This window comes from Passer domesticus, chromosome 3 (genome assembly GCF_036417665.1).
Source record: "Passer domesticus isolate bPasDom1 chromosome 3, bPasDom1.hap1, whole genome shotgun sequence".
Lineage (NCBI taxonomy): Eukaryota > Metazoa > Chordata > Aves > Passeriformes > Passeridae > Passer > Passer domesticus.
In genome coordinates, this window is record NC_087476.1 from 109,226,756 (window position 1) to 109,246,475 (window position 19,720).

At 43.6% G+C, this 19,720-nt stretch overlaps 1 protein-coding gene across 15 annotated transcripts in view; it reads right to left on the reverse strand.

The window, feature by feature from the left end:
• The window catches only part of EHBP1 (EH domain binding protein 1), a 205,597-nt gene extending 186,193 nt beyond the window's left edge, over positions 1–19,404 (reverse strand). For 10 of the 15 annotated variants that reach the window (XM_064415017.1, XM_064415016.1, XM_064415009.1 and 7 more), the window contains exons 1-2: positions 19,134–19,403; positions 17,684–18,091 (exon numbers count right to left, since the gene is read on the reverse strand). In XM_064415017.1, the coding sequence (XP_064271087.1) occupies positions 17,684–17,787 (104 nt within the window). In that variant the 5' untranslated portion in view covers positions 17,788–18,091; positions 19,134–19,403. Of the gene's footprint in view, positions 1–17,683; positions 18,092–19,133 lie in introns of all 15 variants that reach the window. The other 5 variants (XM_064415007.1, XM_064415013.1, XM_064415010.1 and 2 more) reach the window with 2 other exon arrangements.
• Between the last annotated feature and the right edge of the window lie 316 nt (positions 19,405–19,720).

Below are 19,720 nucleotides of genomic sequence, written 5' to 3' on the forward strand. Positions count from 1 at the left end.
AAAATATAAAAATTGAGAATGAGCCAACGTGGCAAATTTAGCAGCAGTAAGCTATATGTAGATGGTTGTCAACATCAAAGCTATGATTTACTTGCATGTTAATGAAAAATGTACTAGATTTACAAAATGTTTATGTGGTTTCCAGGGAACTGGAAACTGCCATGATCATTTCCCATGAGATGCCCCATTTCATGTTGGTGACCTTTCAAGAGCTGTTTTGAGATGGAGATATGGACATAAGAAGTAAAATTATTCTATCAGTATTTGCAGCTAAATAACTGTTCCAAAGACTGCAAAATTAGAATGAGTCTTCTTCTTCTAGCTCAATCTAAGTTGTTACACTGCTTCCAAGCTGCCTCCTGAAACAAAAGCTGCCACTTCTGATTACAAAAGTCAATCTCAAAAACAACACAGATTATTTCTATTTACAGCTCAACAGTTCTTTATGCACCCAAAGTCTAAAAATTTGTATCATTTTCAGGAAGTTAAAACTGACCAAGCCTTTTAATTAATGCCCTCATATAACACACATGGCTTATATCCAGCAGCAAGTATTGGCTAAGAAAAAAAAAAGTATGTTTAGTCATGGATACTTCAGACAAAGCAAAATCTCCTGCCAGCATTGGGGGCTTGATATGGCAAAAAATAAAACTGAATACAAAAATGAGACCAAAAAAAAAAAGAAAAAACCCCCAACCTATCTGAAAGACTTCTATTTATATTTTGAAATGTAAAACATACAACTTTTAAAAACTGTAAATTTTTTTAAATACAAACTTCACACTTTGAAAATACAATTGATGAAACATTGCTGTTCCAAGATCCAAAAACTCCCTAAGAACAGCAACAATTAAGGACCTAGATGGATTTTGCCAATAGCTGCTGCTTGTAAGATGCCTAGCAGCAATTTGAACTGGATTTTAACTGTTCATTTCAAGATCAGCTGAACTGGGAAGTAACAGTATATTTATTCTGACTGCTTTAAGCATGGCTTTCAGTTAAAAAAACAAACCTACAGTACCTACATTATAGCTGAATTCATGCTGATGCTGAAAACTCACAAAAAATAGTACCTAGTTTAATAGGTTTTTCTGTTGGTATTTTTAAAAATAATCTTCCTATTAAAGATTTTTCTGTTATAACTAGCTTTCACTCAAGTCAGGTACTCCCACCAACAGAGCCTGGCAGCCTTTTGTCCCAGCATCCTTACAGAAGGAACTGAGTAGTGGTCCTTCATATTTTTTTCAGTACACCAGACTGTACCCACTCTGGTTACTAACAACCACAAGGAGGATACTCCTCAGGGTCCTTTATACACGCAGAATTGTTGAGATTTGAGCTGCTAAAAATTAACACCATCCTGTTCTTACTTACATTCCCAATGAAGACACGTAGACACAAATATCAACTCCTTCAAAATGAAATTTTTAACTGCAGACTGAGGCCAAAGCCAGCCACTGCCTTGGTTCCTGTGCTGCCTTCTCTTTTCTGTCTGTGCTGTCATGGTTGGTATTTCATCTCAGCTTAAAACAGACAGAACCTGCACCTTTTCCATGCTATAGTGAAATGCCTGGTTGTGGTTTAGTCTGCTGGCTTCTTTACACAGCTGAAGGGCTGTGCCATGGGGTAGTTGTAAAGCAACATCTTCAGCCACAGAAGACGCCTGGGTGCTGGCCAGATTTTTCATTATGTGGATTTGATGTCTTGCAGGCTGGATTCCAGTCTTGTGCCATTAAATGAGGCAAAGGGATCAAGAGACAGAGCCACTCTATCCCACAGTGCATACAGCTTAAAAGATTAAGTATTTTGTCTCACCTTAGATTTCAATTTTAGTCTAATTCAAAAATTTTTTATCTGTAAACACAAATGTGTCTGGTGTGTAAAGCAGTTCTCCTTGGAAGCAGAAAGGTGAATAAAAAGGGAAGCTACACTGGTTTCTGGAGGAAAATATACTGTTAATCTGGCAAAGGGATGAGAGCCATCCACTGAAAGTAAAAGACAATCTACTGCAACACCTTGTTGTGCCAAGTGAGGAACAGTGTCCTTACAGTGAAAGGCACACACCTCCTACCAGATTAAGGGCTGCAGAATCTAGTACTAAGTGAGGATAAACAGGAGGAAAAATTTTAATTTCAAGCTTTTAGAAGGGTATTACAGTAAAAGAAATTGTGATACGTTGCTGTAAATTATTCCGTTTCAAATAGGAATTTTAATACATTTGTCTAGTTAAGGTCAAAGAAGCCAAATGAATAAAATCCACTCTGCAAACTAACCATCAAGGGAATGAGAATCAATTTTAGCTGTGCAGAGTTCACACAGAGCACTGGGGGGGGGGGGGAAACCAACTATGTGCAGAATCATCAACACGGACAATAGGGATGTGTGGGCACACAAACTCCTTGGATTCTGCAAAATAAGATTTTCCACATATTTCAGCGTACTTTATACAAAATGCACTTTTCATCTTTAAAACAAACAAGGCTCAAAAGTTGAAGGCTGCAAAATTTTTACATATTTCCTTCTGGAGCATTCAGATGGAAGGCCAGGCTTGGCAGGGCCAGCACTGCACACACGTGCTCACCCCCACTGCAGCACCACAAGAGCTCCCAAGAGCAAGGGCAGGCCCATGGAGCAGCACTCCGGAAAATTAAGGCTACCACAGTGATGAGCAAATCTCTTGAATCCAGTGTATTTAGCAAGGTTTTATTTCTGCACTTCACGCTTTAAGCAGCTCCCCTTAACTCTTCCACTTTCTGAGTACAGACAAAACCTTACACAGAACATTTATCGCAGCTCGATCTGTAAACTCAACCTTGTCCCCGCAGCTCTGACAGATGGGCACTGGCACAGCGAGTTCCTGCTGTTTCACTCCCTGCCCCGAGCAGCACCAACCCCTTCTCAGCCACTTTCCTTCCCCAAAGCTGCCCATCTGAGGAAGTGAAACTGCTCTGCTCAGCACGGCAGCTTCAGCGGGACCCAGCCCGGACAGAGGCAGACAGGAGACCGGGCAGGCCAAAGCCTCTGGCCCCTTCCACCACTGCAGCAAGGTCGGCAGGTTTACTGCTCCTTGCTCTGTCACTTTTGACATGTACAGGGCTTGTGTTTGTTTGTTCTGCAGCCAGGCAAGCAATACAGCAGCAAATGAGGTGTGAATTTATTCACTCACTTCAACGCAGCTAATGAGCAAAGATGTTCTGGGACACTGAAACCCTCAAACTTCAAAGCCAATGGAAAAAAGTGTTCTGGAGAAAATGAAGTCCAAGTGTAAACCAGAGTCAGACATTGGCTTTTGTAACATCACCTCACACTGCCGACACAATGCAAAGAAATCTAATACTGCAAAGAAAAAGGAGTTCAGTCAAAGAGAGAAAAAACAGTAAAATAAAGATGACATAAGGCCAGCCTCATCACATTATTAACAGCACCAGACATACGAGTACCTACGTTTTTCTTCTGCCTTTGAAGTATTTGATTTCTGAACAATCCTGGTCTCCAAGAATCAGCCACAAAGCAGACTGGCGATTCTGAATGGTCATGAGGGTTTGCTACTCGAGAGAGAGTCAAGAAGCAAAAATACAGTCTGACCAAACTCAGAGCCATTCTGGCAGTTTAGCCTCATAAATATTTCAAATGTCTCATGTGCTACCCTATCTCTTCCTACAATAAGTCACAGGACAGATATGCTGGAGCAACAAACAAGTAAAATAAAAGCTACAAACACACTGCACAGATTTCCTGGCATTTTCTTAAGGGTAGGAAATAAAATGTCTCTTTCTCCCCACCCTCACGATATTCACATTCTCTCTTCCACAAGCATTACATTTTGGGATCAATTTTATGGATGTGGTATGAAAGAAAAAGCTATAATGCAAAGTCCAAGCAGAAAATAAATTATAGAATAAATTCTACAGCAATGTAGAGAGGCAAAAAAAAAAAATCAACAATTCTAATCCAGACAGTGTGTATACATACTCTTAATTACACATCACTCCTTGGATGTGTAATTTGAAAAGTAAATGGAAAACAAACAAAAAACCTTCCCCACAAAAAAAGCCTTCCAAAACCCAGCAATTGTAGATCAATGATCATGGGTCATCCCCCCTCCAGAGTTATCTGTCCTATTTTTCTCATGTACTCTGCTCCACTGGTCCTGCTCTACCTCAATACTGATCTACAGCAGTTTCCACTCTGACCAAACACACTCATAAATAAGCTCATGATTAACATGATTCATACTGGAAAAACAGAAAGGGAGGGGCCACTCTTTTAAGTTTGTAAAGCAAAACTTGCAGTTTTTTCTTTAGTTATGTAGCACCTTGCTGTCATAAATCTGCACTCGTACAATTCCTATCAGTACAGAGAGTGTTTCTTGCAGCTTCTGTACAAATTCTCTGTATCTCAGTTTCGGAGACATAAAACAGGGATCATTTTTCTCTATCACAAAGCAGTCTTGTAAGGCTGGATTAGTAATGGAGCTGTGTGGCTGCAGAATTTTTGTGCAGAGAAATCGTTAGCACTTTATTTCCACACAGCTAAGTGTCATTTTGTAGTTTTACACCATTACCACTGAACAGAGAGCTGCTACCATCTGGCCTTTAACAGGAGATATAAATCCTGCTTATAAGTAACTGTGGATGTAAAATGCAGAAAAGTTGATGAAAGATGATTTGTGCACACAAATTAGGGAGTGATAGAAAAGATGCCTTTCTGCACAGTTACAAGGGAAGTTGAAAGGAAGCCCAGTGCAGAACCAGGATTTTCTGAGTTTTGTTTCTACAATTAGACCACACTGCAGGAGAAGGAGAAGCAAAGACTTTATTTCACCCTCCAAGTAAAAAATACATAACTAGAAAAAATGCACAAAATGTATCAAGTCTGCTCTGAACAAAGGAAGGTGCTAAACTGACACTGAACTATTTACATAAGGAACAAGAATAACTTTTACTACCACTTTTAGTAACTGTAAGCCTTTATAGCTTTGCAAACTCTTCTAGTTTCAGTAGTCTCAAAATCATTCTGCTGCTTCTGGCTACATCTAAGGGAGACAGAGAACACTGTTTGCAATTTCTTTGCTGTGACTAGAAACTTGCATTGGGATAGGAAAAAATTAAACTTCCACAGCACACGTGTATATCTATCGTGTATGCTGTATTATTCCTCCCCTTTTCACATCAGCCACCTGGAAACTGGAACCTGGCACCAGTATGGAAAACCATTTACACAGATACAGTGAAGAAAACACAATGTGATGACAACAAAAGGATACATCAGCTTGAAGATATTGAAACATCAATCTGAACTGAGTAAAACTGCATGAGGGAAGGCTTGACACATACTGCAGTTTAATTTGCAAAGACATAAATCTTAGAAAATTTTATAAAAAGAAGACTCAGAATTTTTTAATATTGTATCAATAGCTAGACTTTCTCTACTTGTGTCTTAAAGGTAGAAATATTTAAATAGACCAGTTTGGTTTTATTCAGCACAGAAAAGACTTCCCAGAACACTTTAAATTTAGACTTCTTTGTTCACTGTATGATTGTTACAATCACACTCACTCAAAAAGAGGTGAAATCCTAATTAGCATTCACCAAGAAAAGATGGAACCTCCCTTTTAAAACCGTTTCTGAAAGAACTGTGATTATCATGAATTCTAAAAGTGAAGCACTCATATCTGTTTGGCAAAGCCAGAGGGAAGGGTAGGGGTTGTGTGACATGTATGATTGCTCAGGCACAGTAAGAGTGGAGCTGCTGCCCACAGAAAAGGTCCAGGCACACATATGTGCACACTGCTTGTTCAGCAAAATCAGGTCTGAAAGCTCAACGTGACACCGTGAGTTCCCATTTTAAAGAGGGCACACTTCATCATAAGAATTTCCCATGGTCTGGGTCAGCAAACATCTGCCTGAATAAAACACTAAAATCTGATTATAGCTGATTATGGGGATTGTATTCAATGGAAGAACAAAGGCCTGGGGGCCTGCTACAATTTTGAGTATTTCAGTAACATTAAAAGCTTCCCTATTTCAAAGTTACTTATTAATTTACCAGCAAGAAGGCTTGAGGTTGTAAGGAAAGTGAGATTTCTGGCCCTGCTCAGCCCATGTGCACCATAGCACACCTGGAAGTCTCCCAGAGTAACCAAGGGTGGACAAAATTTGTCCCTTACTAGCAACAGCCAGTCCTTTTACTATTCACCACCAGCATCCAGGCTTTCCATCCCCTTAAGATGGTTCCATTACATACATTGATTTTATCCATACACACCACACCTTGAACTATATATTTGTACTTATCATGCACAAGTGACACTTCTTTGTCATGTGTCAGCTTTCAGAAACCTCTCCCCACCTTAACTTCTTTGCTGGAAGGGATGTTCAGTATAAGGAGTTAAGATCCCACCACTAAAACCCAAGCTAATCAGAGATGATGTTGGCAGAAACACAAGAAGGCTCCGTGGCTGTTCCCTGAAATAATTATTTTTATTTCACATGCTGGTTGCTCATGCTTAAGTCTCTGTTTTTGTACCTCCAAACCCATCAGGATCTGCCTTGTTTACCCTGTACACACAGACCAGAAGACCTTCAAACAGGGAGAAAAGCCTCATGTTCTGCTCCTCACTCCCCTGGTGCTTCCCCACCAGCTCACACCGCCTCACAGCCCATCCTGCCCATCTCTGTGCACTGCTGAAACAAGACAGGTGAATATTCCATGAAAAAGCTGCAAGGCTGACCATTTTAAAAGGCTTTTTAGAGCAGCCAAGAAGAAACTAACCCTACAGAAGACCTACCAAGGCTTCTCTAAGCCCATCTATGGCACAGCACAGGAGGAAGATGAGGGCAGAACACTCATTCTGTGAGGGTAACAAGGCAGCAGGTTTCTGCTTCTCTAGGTCCTAATGGGGTCAACCATAAGAGGTACTGGCAGTTCTCACAATGAGGTGAACACAAACAAATTAGGATAAATTTCAGTCTTCCTATAGTCAAGAATAACTCAAGATTATTTTCTTTTCTTTTAAAATTACAGTTCATTGACTTTAACTGCAAGTCAAGTAAGCATCCTCCTTTTAACAGCTGTTGCTAAAAGCAGTAGTATTATTCTTCCCCCTACAGCACATGATCTAGTTCCCTAAGAACAAGTTTGACTGAAATAAATTTATTTACTGAAGTCAGCATTTTTTCCCCTAGGAGGAAGCAAGCTTTGTGTACTGTAAATGCTTTATTAGGGTCCACTCCAGACAACAAGACTGAATCTATGGGCAAAAATGTCCATATTCCTGTTTCCAGTAGGGCAACAGGAAAGGAGACGAGACTGCACTGTCACCTGCCACTGTACTCAACATTAGCCACTACCAGCACTGCTGCAGTGACTGCTGATGGGTCAGATGAGCACCCAGCACCAGGACTGGATAACCCCCACACTGAAAATGCAGGTAATGCCTGCTTTCACTGCCACTTTCCCTTGCAATACAGCTTCTCCCGAGGCAGCTAGAGCAGGAGGTAGCTCCAGGAACAGATGGGGAGCACAGAAACACAGAAATGTATCTAGCAGCTCCCTGCTCCAAAAATACACTGCACAAATGGCCACATGGAAGCACAAACTGACATAAACCCTAGTTCCAGGCACAGGGAAAGAGGCTGGGCAGCCAGCAGCTTTTGCCCTTGCAGATTCTCCAGTGACTAATAAAAGGTGAAGGTATGGATTTTAACCTGCAGCCATAAGGTCTGACCAAAACTCCTCTCTTCTGTCCAGAGGCCCTTTGTCATAACCCATGGAAATAATAGCTGGAGGTTTCCACCCCTGCAAACCTTAGTTGGAATTGCCTGCTGAAACTTTCCAATCCAATGCTGAATTTGCTGGCCAGACAGAAAACTCAGGCATGTTTTAACATCACAAAAAAAACCTTTCCCTCTATGAAACAAAGCTAAAAATAAGGGAGAGGCCCAAGCTTCAAAACCAACAACACAGCAGAAAACTTGTCATAACCACTGGCAGCATGGACCCATCAACCACCCCAGTGTTGCATGCCTGGAGGAAACAGGTGTCCTGGCTCTCTCTCCTGCAAGAGTGGCAGAGTGTGGCTGTGGAGCTGTGGGGCACAGGGAGCTGCCACAGCCCCACAGCTTGCAGGTGATGTGTCAGGGGCAGTCCCTCACACCCAGCTCTCTGTAGGACCCTACTCCAGCTCTCTCCTGGCAGCAGCTGCAGGCTTTCAGCTTTTCTTCCCAGGAAAAAGGGAAAGATGTGTGGAGACAAGAAGGAAAAGTTGCCTTTTGCCACCCACCCCCCCAGTCACAGGCTAAAGAAAGCACCATGTCTCCAGCAGCACACGTTTGTAATTCTAGCACTGTGGGTGATCACACACTCTCAGTCCTCCAGCAAAACATCCCTTGATTACATCAGTGGCTATGAGAATTTAGGGTGTTAAGACTACTCTTGGTGAGCCTTCAGCTAAAAATTTGAAAAAATCTAATCCCATTTAGTATAGGGGAAAAAAGGAATCTGTAAAAAGGAAATAATTCTTTTACTGCTTTAAGACTGTCTGTCCCAGTATCTTGAACAGATTTGCAGACACTGGAGCTGAGAGTAGCCATCTACAGGGAAGAAAGTAAACCATTTTAGCAGTAAAGACAAAAAAAAAAACCACCAACAAACGAAAAAATAAAAGCAGAGCTTACAACCCATGAGTCCCTCTTCCGCATACACAAATCCCAAAAAAGCGGGGGGAAGGGGTGTGAAAACACCATTGTATTTTTTAAGAAGTATGTTTCAAAAAGTGTGAACAGTAAACAAAAGCCATCCTAAATATGCCTCAAAACCAAGTAATGCTGTTATAAATTCTTTCAATTTTTGTGGTATGAGAGGAAGTGGTAAAAAATGGGTCAGGCCTTGCTCATTCTTAAAATTTTCTTACATGTCAAAGATGAAGGAATGCAGGGGAATTCACTCACTCAAGAGACACTTACTCCAAGCACCCTGTGAGTTAAGATCTGCTCTTGAAGAGAAAAAGATGTTTAAAAATCTTGTTCTCCTGAAATTTTTCACAGCTTTATACAACAATTGCTCAATTTACCTACAGGAAATGACAAACCACTAAATCAGTTTTCCAAGAGACATGACTGATAAAAACCAGGTACAGCTAGAAAACACAGCCAAATAGATTTGCCCACCTGTCAGCTTGGCCAGAGCTGTACCTCCAGAGCTATAACCACATCAGGTGTCACCAGGAGCTGTCAAGGTTAAATCCTCTGCTAATAAACCAAAGACAAATCAGGAACAGGTTGGTTTGGAAATTTACAGATCTGAGTTAGATCTCTGCTGCAAAAGAGAACTTTTGACAGCCCTTTTTTGTTCTTTTAAATCTCTTCCTGTGCACTGACATAAACAAAGGGATTCAGAGTTTACTCAATGAGCAGACACAGAAAGTCAAGGAAATTCACAGTACTCACTGAGTGGCAGAGTACAATGTGCTGCCAACTGGATTCAATGATCCAGATTCTCCAGTTACTTCATTCAATACAGCTTTTGGTATTAACAGTACTGGCTATGCAAATGCTCTTCCCAAGCACAGCTGGGAGGGGAAGGTTAGTTTATGACACCAGATGTAAAAGCAGAGGCATCACTGCATCAGTCTTAGCTCTAAAGAAAGGTCAGGACAGCTATCATCCTAGGGCATCAGGCAGCAGCATACCTAATGCAAGAGCTGACTTAGGGAATGCCTTTTGTCTGCCTGGCCTAGGTGAAAGGTGATGGGGCTTGTCCCAACAGGAGCAGATGAATTTACACTCCCAGCAAAGCTGCACCCATCAGAAGCCACATCTCCCACCGCAGCAGGCAGTGCCACCCATCCAGCAGCCCCAGACAGCTCTGACCTGTCCTACAGCACCAAGGCAGCACACAGCACTTCTCTGCTGAGAAAAGAAGCCACTGAACATGAAGGCTGACTGCTCATTACAGGTGCTTGTGGAGGTGGCACACAGGAAATGAGCAGCAGTGATACAGGAGCCAAAACTGATGTGGTAGGAGAGAGTCTTAAAATACCCTGGATTGCTCTAATTCAGTTGTTCCTGGAACTAGAAATTATTTTGCCTTTGTGATGTTTGGTCAGCACCGAAGTCATTTTTCAGAACAGATCCATTAGAAATGAAAGGTCAGAGCTGCTTGTGTGCTGTTAAGCTGATACAGCAGCTAACCCAAAACAAAGCCCACTGAACACTGCAGGAGCGTGCACATGAAATAAAACCCAAAACCAGTTTGTGCTAAAATAAATACACAGAGCCACAGAAACTGCAGCTCAGCAGCTGCAGACAGTTAAGCAGCTGCAGAGCCTGGCCACAGCTTTGGAGTAATCCTCAAGAAAGTCTCCGTAAATAATAAATTAGAAACAAAAAGAACCCCTGATAATGACTCTCCACTACAAAGAGAAGTAGTTTGCGAGAATTACTTGTGCACTGCTCATCTTTACAGGTTTGCAGGCAGCTAGAAACTGTAGTTCAGAAGGGCATGCACTTCTGATTCATCTCAAAAGCTTGAGCACTTTGAAGCCCTACAGTGACAGCACAGGGCACTGACTCAAGATCTGGGTGATTTAGCTGAAGCACTCTAAGATGCTCTTGCCTGCAGCTGTGGCTCATCTCACCGCTCTGGCAGATTTTCCTCCCCATTGCATCAGGGCAGCATAAGGGAGGTGTGCCTGCTCCTCAGCTGTACTTCACACTCGCCTCACAAATGGGAGCTGAAGTTGATGGCACTTAATACTAACACACCTCACAGCCTCCCTGTCACCCTGCCTCTGCCCCAGGGCAGAGCATGACTGCTGCTTAGGGACAGTGACATCCCGCTCCACTTCTGAATCCAGCAAACCTCATGAGTCAGAGCCTTGGACAACAGCAATGTTGGTTATGGTTCTGCTAATTTTAGCTCGTGCTTTACCCACAGTACCCAAATCCCTGCAATGCCTCTCCAGGTGCCAACAGCCACAGCTACCCTGCACCTCAGCTGCCAAAGCACACAGCTTCCAGATGAGAGGCTCTGGTGCACTCACAGAAACTGTACGCTGCAGAAAGACATTTTTCAAATAAAGACAAGAGGAAGAAAACAAGGACAGCTTTATTTACCCTACTGCTCTGCGCATATCTTAATAGGAACAAAAGTTCATCTGCACAGTTCCTGTGTTTCAGAGTCCACTCCAGGACACACAAGACAGACTTTGTGCCGAGGGTAGCTCAAGGAGTGTCCCACAAGGTAGCAAGCAGCCTGCAAGGGCCAGCTTCTGCCCCAAGGAGTGAAAGCAGAGAGAGGGGCAAGGGAAACAAACACACACTTCACACACACTCCTCAGAGTAAACTGGGAAAGCTTTTAGAAGTAAATAAACACACACACACCCGCCCCCATGTTCTCAGAAAGCCACCCAAGCAGAATGCTTTTACTACCGTGGCTGAAGGGTTTGTTTTATAAGAGTAGTTTCCCCAGATTTAGTCAACCTTACCAGCCTCCTCCTCCTCCTCCTCCTTCTCTCCTTATTCACACTAAGCTGTGAAAGGGACTTCAGCTCTCTCCAACCAATTAAAAACTAATTGAAGCAACAGACTGGCACTATACAGCCTGAGCAGTCTAAGAGATGGCAGATTCAGCTCATATGAGGCCTACACAATGTCATAATATTTCATTTTATTTCACCTCACAGCACAAAAAGAGCTGAAAAGAATATTCACATGGATCCAACCCTAAAAAAACAAACTGAAATCTTTATTGCAGTTCAAGTCACTGGGTTCAAATGAACAGCACACGTTCTTCACTGCATGTGTGCACCACAGTGCCTGCAGGAACAGAGCAAGGTTTTATTTGTTCCAATAGCTCCGTGAGGAAGTTATGCACACAAAGTTTCTCTCTCAAAAAGTGAAGCTATGTTAGAACATAAGTTAGTGTATTTTATTCACTCAAGGAGACATCTTCCCCACTCTGACCATTAAAATGAAATATGTCTACACCTGCATAAAATCAAATGTTTTCTGCTTTTGCTAATTATTTTTGTTACTGCTAGGACAGGAAACAAAGAATTTCTGAAAAGAAATGTGTCTTTCAGAGAGAAACAAAATTCAGAACAAGTATTTATGCCAAATCTTTCGACCCTACAGATCCTAAACTTTGTGATTGCAGCTATCAATGCATTCTTTTAGAAATGACAAGAGACACAAACACTCTTAAAACAGTGCTGCAAATAGAAAACGGGTATGAATGTGCAGCACTGACAACCTGAAAAGTCATCAGCAAGAAAGACTTCATGAACACCTCTACCTTTCCTACAGAAATTTCTTTGCTGCCAATATGCACCCAGCAACTTTGATGAGAAATCCCTAATTTGTGGTCCATGGACCAGACCTAAGGCTGTAAAAAAGGGCTAGGAGGGGAGCTTGGCAAGGTAGAGAAGGAAAGCAGCTGGCATTAAGGAATTGGGATTCATAGACAACCTCCTGACAGAAGTCAGGCAGAGTCCACAGAGGCATATCTAGGTTTCTGCAATGAAGGATTTTCTTTTTGATACAAAGAAGAGAGATCAAAAGTGACAGAAGAGAATTGCTTTTGTGTGTGGACAGTAAATGTGTTTTAATTGACTGCAGAAAGAAAGGGGGAAGACAGCTGTAAGGCAGCTGGTGGTGATTATTTGGAAAGAGTATGTTTGACACATAGTTTAAGCCTTCAAAAAATCCTCAGTCAAAACCAGAAATGAATGGCAAAGAAAATGCTGAAGTGTATTTGTAAATGGAGATTATTTAGTGTGGAATTAGAACTCAATAAAAAGTATAAGGACAAAGTACAATTTCATTGAGAAGAACAGAAGATAAAACACAGGAGAAATTGCATGGTGCTTTCCTTGCACAAGTTATATATGCTACAGTGCACCCATCTCACCAGCACCCCAATCTGATCAAAAACTCTGCAGAGCAAGCCCACGACACAACAGCACAGTGCACAGCAAGACTAATTCAAAGAGATTCAATATGATCATCCTTTATAGTCAAATGCATTTAGGTACTCATGAAATCCCCTCTAACAACCGTGCAAAGCAAGAAAACTAATTGAGCAATGTGACAGCCTGACCCCATGCAGGCAAACAAGGATTCTACAGCAACCAGCTAAGCCCAGTTCTTGTGGTGGCCTTCAGCACTAGGGGGTTTGCTGGAAAGCAGCAAGCACAAGGCAAACAGATCAGTGTGAACCGTGCAATCTCAAAAAGCTCATTTCTCTCCCAAGCACAATGCATGCCAAATCTTAAGATTCCTGCAGCATCCAGTTATGAAACTACAATAGAAGAGGAAAACAGATGGCTAAAGCCTTTTGAAAAAAAAAAAATTAAGCCTTACTTCATTTCCAAAAGAGAAATATGTGCATTTGAAAAGAGAGAACCTACTTCAGACCATACCTAATCGATATAAAAATAGGCAACTTGCCTCATGGACATCAAGCCTGTCTTCAGTTAAAGCTTCTGAACATATGAAAAGTTTAACCCTTTTAAACATCATGGCTTACTGTATTTATTAGCAGGATTTAAAAGCAAAGGAGTTCATGTAAGAAATAACAGACATTACAAACATTGTAAAAAAAATAACATATTTCTTTATCTCTAAAGCACCTCCTGAACACAAATCCTGTGTAAAAGCCTCTATGTTTACTCTTTTCCAGCCTTTGTAAGCAGTTAGCATCTATCTTCATGTGAGCAGCTTTCTTGTTCATAAAAGCATCCAATGAACAATGCCAGCTTAGGAACGTGGCAGCCTGAACTCTCCAAGTTCAGCCATTCCCTGTGGAAACCAGTCAATATTACATTTGAAGCCTCTATTGAGTTCTCGACTTGTGAGATATCACACAACAATAAGGAAACAAAAAGAAAAAGCCACCCTAAAGAGCTCATGTGTTCAGCAGCAGATATTTCAGCAGCTCTATAAAACTGCTATCAGAGCTTCAGGGCCAAGTACTGGAACTGACCTCTGGTCCAAAGGAGAAGTTTGCTCCTCTGCTGAGCCTGGATCTCAGACAAGCCTCGACTCAGCTACCAGCACAGAGGCCTCCAGCAGCTGGGCAGCCCCAGGGTGCACCAGAGATTCTTGCTGGGCTGGCAGCTTGAACCAGGATCAACAGGAGACCTGGGCTTCTTCAAACTGGCAGTACACCCAAAGGCAACCCAAACAGGGCCTGACACCATTGTTCAGGCACCTGGACTGGGTTCCCTGCACAAGTCACAGCATTCCAGCTGCCAGGGATGCTCCTGCCCCCCACAGCAACCCTCTGCCCTGACAGCACAGAGCAGGAAATACAGCTGTTTCTGCAGGAGCCTAGGCAAAATGAATGAAGCTGATTTCTGGTTTTATTCAATGACTCTGCACTGAGAATAAGCACTGAATTAACTCCCTGGTATCACACGTGGTCCTTTCAGGCCAGGGCTGCAGTTCACTGGTGAGGCTGTGTGGAAAATCCTGAGCTGCCCCAGCTTAGTCCAAGGGTAAATGGAGGATGACACACTGCAGCACTTCCAAGCGAGCACCTTTCAAAAAAATCAACTGCTTATATGATTAATGCAAAGTACTATGTTTTTGCAGTAGCAGGAGTCACTAATTCATATTAAAGACCAAGACTACATGTGTTTATTTATTTATTTTTAATGAAAGGTTCTAAATAAACCAACTGTTCAATTTTTTCAAAGGTACTGAGCAGCCACAATAATTAGGTCTGGGTCAGTGGGAGCTGCCAAAATGCCACAGAAGTGACTCAGTCCTGTTAATTATCTGAAAAATAAGGAGCAGTGACAACACTGGACACTCCATCATGACCTATCTCCCCAAACACACCACCAAGGAAAAGCAATCATTTGTGAGTGGCTGTCTGTAACCATTAGTAGGGACAAAAATTAGAAGTTATAGACAGGAGAAAAAGCAAGGAAAGGTTTCAGTCCAATCTGGCCAAATGCTTTGTGACAATATAATCCTTTAAAAAAGTGAAGCAGCAACACCACAGCAGTGGCAATTTCTCAAAGTGCCAGGAGAATGCCAGAAAAAAACCCAACAAAACAGGAGCTATTTTAGACACTAAATTTAAAAACAAACAAACAAACAAACAAAAAAACCCACACCAAAAACTCCAATCAATACAAGTCCAGAGGAAACAGAGTAGTAAAGCTAACCAGAAATTCACCCTACCTTGCACACCATCCACAATCAGTACAAAATATTCTAACACACAAGTCTCTTTCTGAAGAGTCAGACAAATGCAAACCCAACAGAAGACAGCAGTTCACAAAAAGGAACACAGCCTGTTTTGGTCATGCACTCACAGTCCTTGCTCACAGACACTTCTCAGTTCCAGTGTGTTTATGACTGTGTTGTCATTTACTTTAAAATATGAATGGAGCATTCTTTTCCTCCAGAAACACTGCATTGTTAAAATGCCAGTACATTAAAATAACTTACTGCTTACTACATTTCAATCAAACAAACTACAGACTACAGCACTGACACTTAATATACATTGAGTGCTTTCAGCAAGAACAGCATATGGAGTTCATTTCTTGTGTTTTGTTCTCAAACTCGGAGGCAAGACTTAGAAACAGATGAAGCAGTGATCCTTTGGGCATGCACAGAAACTGTATCTTCTCCAAAGTCAGGGAAACACTTAGTTGAAGGCTCTCAAAATACACACATATTTAACCCTTCATTTCTGTAGATGTTTGATTTATGGCAGAAGTGTAATATTTTAGGTTGCATGCTTAAAGAACATTTTTTGTTAAGGTTCTCAAAATAACAGGAAGCAGAATCAAAAAGCTTACAGTGAAAGGACTTTATGAGTTATGTTTTTCCCCATTGTGATTTTTCCTAGAATTCATCCACATTTCACCACCATACTGTTCCTTTGTAATAACCAACACAAGCACTGATATTGTCTATGTTTAAACTCAAGAATGTAGAATGAAGGTTCAGAAGGACAACCTTTTTGCAAAAAATTAGTTACATATCTGAGGTTTGGAATGGCTCTCTCACTACTTCACACACAGACATTCTGCTAGGTGGGCACTCTCAGTTATGACTAGCCAATAAGCTGCCTGTTTCTAAAATAATAAGATACTTCACAAGAGAACTTTTGTGTATGACTTTTTCTTTAACCCAGGAAAGGTCAGCTGCAATTCCAATGCAAACATTCTCCTGCAGGATTTATACTTTAGTGATGAAGCATCCTGCAAATTGTCAGCAACGAGTGAATCAAAATGAAAATGAAACCTAAAACATCCTCGTTAATGCAAACGAAACATAAGAAATAAACCAAACTGCTGAAATAAACCTGATCAACTAAAATTACTGCAGAAAACTCCTTGGCCTCTTTGGGACATCAGGTTTCAAAAGATAATCAGGACAGCTTCTTTCAACTTCTACAATGTTTCCATTTGTAGCTTACTCTGAAAGCAAGTTCAACTTCCATAAAAATTCTGTTTCTTAAACGTCCTAAGCATGAAGACAATTTGCTAAAAAAAATCCAAAACATTTAATCTGACAGTGCTCCTTTAAGACAGAGCAGTGCTCAGCCTTCCAGCATATTTGACAGAGATTTCCTACTCCAAGAGATAGAATTTAAGTTTGTAGAGGCAATTACTCATAACCAGTGAAAGCAGCCAATGCATGTGCCAAACTTGCCAACAAGAAGAAAGGCCAAGTATTAGAAAGGAGGCTGCAGTTTATTACAAGGCAATTTGAACATCTCAGTCCATGAGGTCTGGAAAGTATTTTCTTCATCCCCTGACACTACATGCTCACACTAATGTGAGGAATTATGTCAGTAATATCAATATTCCAAACATATAAAACAGCAGTTAAGTATTTATATAATGGAGATCTTCCGCTGACTACTTAAAAGCTGCTTCTAGTCTTGCCTAGCAGATTTATTTAAGCTCATTTTGCACAGGAAAGAAGATGTGCCAGACTCACACCATTAACTGCTGTCTAGTCAGCTCCAAAGCCATCCAACTGGACCACCACCGAACAGAATTCCTGTCTGATTAAACAAACACCTTAAGGCAATTCCCAAGGACCTGCCTCTTGCCCCTTCCTATTAAAAGATAGAAAGGAAAAATGGAAAAGAAGGAGAAACTTGACCTCCTAAGGTAAGGAAGTCAAAAATCAAAATGGGCATCCAACCCATAAGTCCCATGACCACCATGCCCAGGACTGATCTCCAATGCACCCGTCAAACAATTCCAGTGTCAGTAGGCAACCCTCAGCATCACCACGCTGAATTGGCAGTTGGAAAAGACCTCATGGGAAACATTTAAAAAAAAACACATAAAAAACAAACAAAAAGCCCCACTAAAAATACAAAACTGACAACCAAAACCACACCAAGTCACAGATGCGAGCTGACAAATGTACCCTCCCCTGCAAGGTAAAAACAATGCCTGCCTAGAAAATCAATAGCACAGAACAAATCCAGCAGGTCCAGGGTAACCATGCAGCAAAGCCAGCACCCACTGAGAAAGACAAGCAGCTCGTGCAGCTGCTTCTGCAATGGGCTGGCAAGAGAAGCTAAGGGGATGCAAGAGCATGCACCTACCACACAATACACAGTGAGCAACATCCTTCCTATTTCAGCACCAGCAACTTACTCCACTATTTTTTTACAGCAACATGAGCTGCTTCTTACCATTTTTTGGTGCACTCAACCATCAGCTCCTGGTAAGAGGCCACAAACTGGAACTTGGATGCATGTTTCCCAACACGCTGCAGTCTTTTCCAAACTGAAGCCATGGTGGTGAGAAATACCAGTCCTCTTACACAGCAGCAGCTGCGTGAATCCCAGCGGAGGTTTAAAGAGCGTGTGTGCTTGATACAGGTTTATATACAGACACAGTAAAAAGAGTGGGGGAGAAACTTGACAGGATGTCTACAATTCATATTCTGCCTGTCCCCTCCTCAGGGTAAATCCCAGTCTAGCGGAATGGCTCGTCACTGGCCAGGAGCAGCATGCAGTAGCAGTAGGCAGGTAATGGAGAGGAAGTTCTCTCATGGAATCATCATTCTTCACACAGCAGATGAAGGGAAGACTGCAGGACTGGAAGACAAATAAGAGAGGGAGAAGAGACAGTATTGGTTAATACACTTCTCACTAAGTGCTGCAATTGCACGTGATCTCGTACCTTTCAAAGAACTACAAGCAACCACAAGAACACAGCCCTTTCCTGCTGTCATCTACACACCCCCCCAACCCCAATTAAATAAATAAATAAAAATACTGCAGCAATTTCAGGAATTCAAACCACGAGACTGTTCGGAAACATATCAACATATCCTATCATCAGCAGCATCACAACTGGCAACAACAACAAAAAAGGGCAGCTCAGGGCCACACCGAATCCTCGTGAAGCATCTCCGGGAAGCAGCGCAAAGTGGCTGAGGTGCTGCCAACATGCACCCAGAGGGAGGGACACCGGGAGATGAAGTTCTTTGTCTTGGTGACAAAAGGTGTAACAGTTGTTTCCTCTAACACACCTCCCGCTTCCATCTCTCTGTCCAAAGAGAAGGATCAGCCAAGAAGACAGAAAGGGAGTGTTGCTGCCCGAACGCCTGTGCCAGGGTGAGGAGGAGGATGAGAGAGGAAGGGGCATTTCCCGAGTCCTGGCTACCCAGGATTCCCCATCTTCCTCGCTGCATCATATTGAAATGGAAATGTCTCTCCATCCTGCACTGAGGAATGATCATCAGGGAGGTGAAAAGGGAGAGGAGAAGCCCAGGTGGGGTCTCCTCCCTCGACAGGAAAGCAGCATCCGCGCTGGGTGCGGGGGGAAAAGCCTCTTCATCAGGAATACAGGGAAGCACAAGCTGGCCGCAGCTGGCGAGAAGTCGGGGCAGGATGGCATCAAAGCTGGCTCGGAGGCTGCCTGAGGTGGAACGGCCCCGGGAGAGAGGGTCCCCGGGGAGCGCCCCGCTCCGCCTCGGCAGCCCGTGTCACCTCCGCGCCCGGCCCGCCGGGGCAGCGCCCCCCGCCCTTGGCCGCCAGCCGGAGCCGTTTAAAAATTAAAACGCCACCGGCGGGCAGCGAGGAGGGCAGCGGCGGCCTCGGGAAGGGAACGGGCGGCTCCCCGTGCGGCACTCACCTGCCGCCGGCTCCTCGCGGGCGGTCCCGCCGGGCGGGCGCGCTGGCACCACACGGCAGGCGAGAGTCAGCGCTGCCGCTGCCCATTACTGCAGCAGCCCCGCCGCCGGCAGCGCCCCGCGGCTGTCCCCGTCCTCCCGCAGCCTCATGGCGAGCACCGCTCCCCCGCCGCTCTCCGCGCCGGCCGGGCAGACAGCGCGGGTCGCAGCGCGCCTCACGCCGCCACCATCGCCCTCCTGCCGGCGCTGCGCCGCGCCTCACCCCGGCCCGCCGCTCCCCCGCCCCCGCCGTCCGCCGGGGCCCCGCCCCCGCCCCGCCATTGGCCCCGCCGCGGGCCCTCCGCAGCCCATTGGATGTCGCGCCTGTCAATCATCTCGCGCAACGGAGGGGGGGAAGCGATGAGAAGAGGGGGCTTCGCAGATCCTCATCTCCCGCCCCCAGCCCTGCGCTGAGTGGCCACAGAGCCCGAGGAGGCGGGGCCCTCCTGAGGAGCGGCTACGCGATAGGCCAGCGCGCCCGTCTGTCACCGCCCGGCGACTGGCGGCGGCGCTTCCCGAAGGCGCGGGGGGGCGCGGCGCGAGGAGCGGG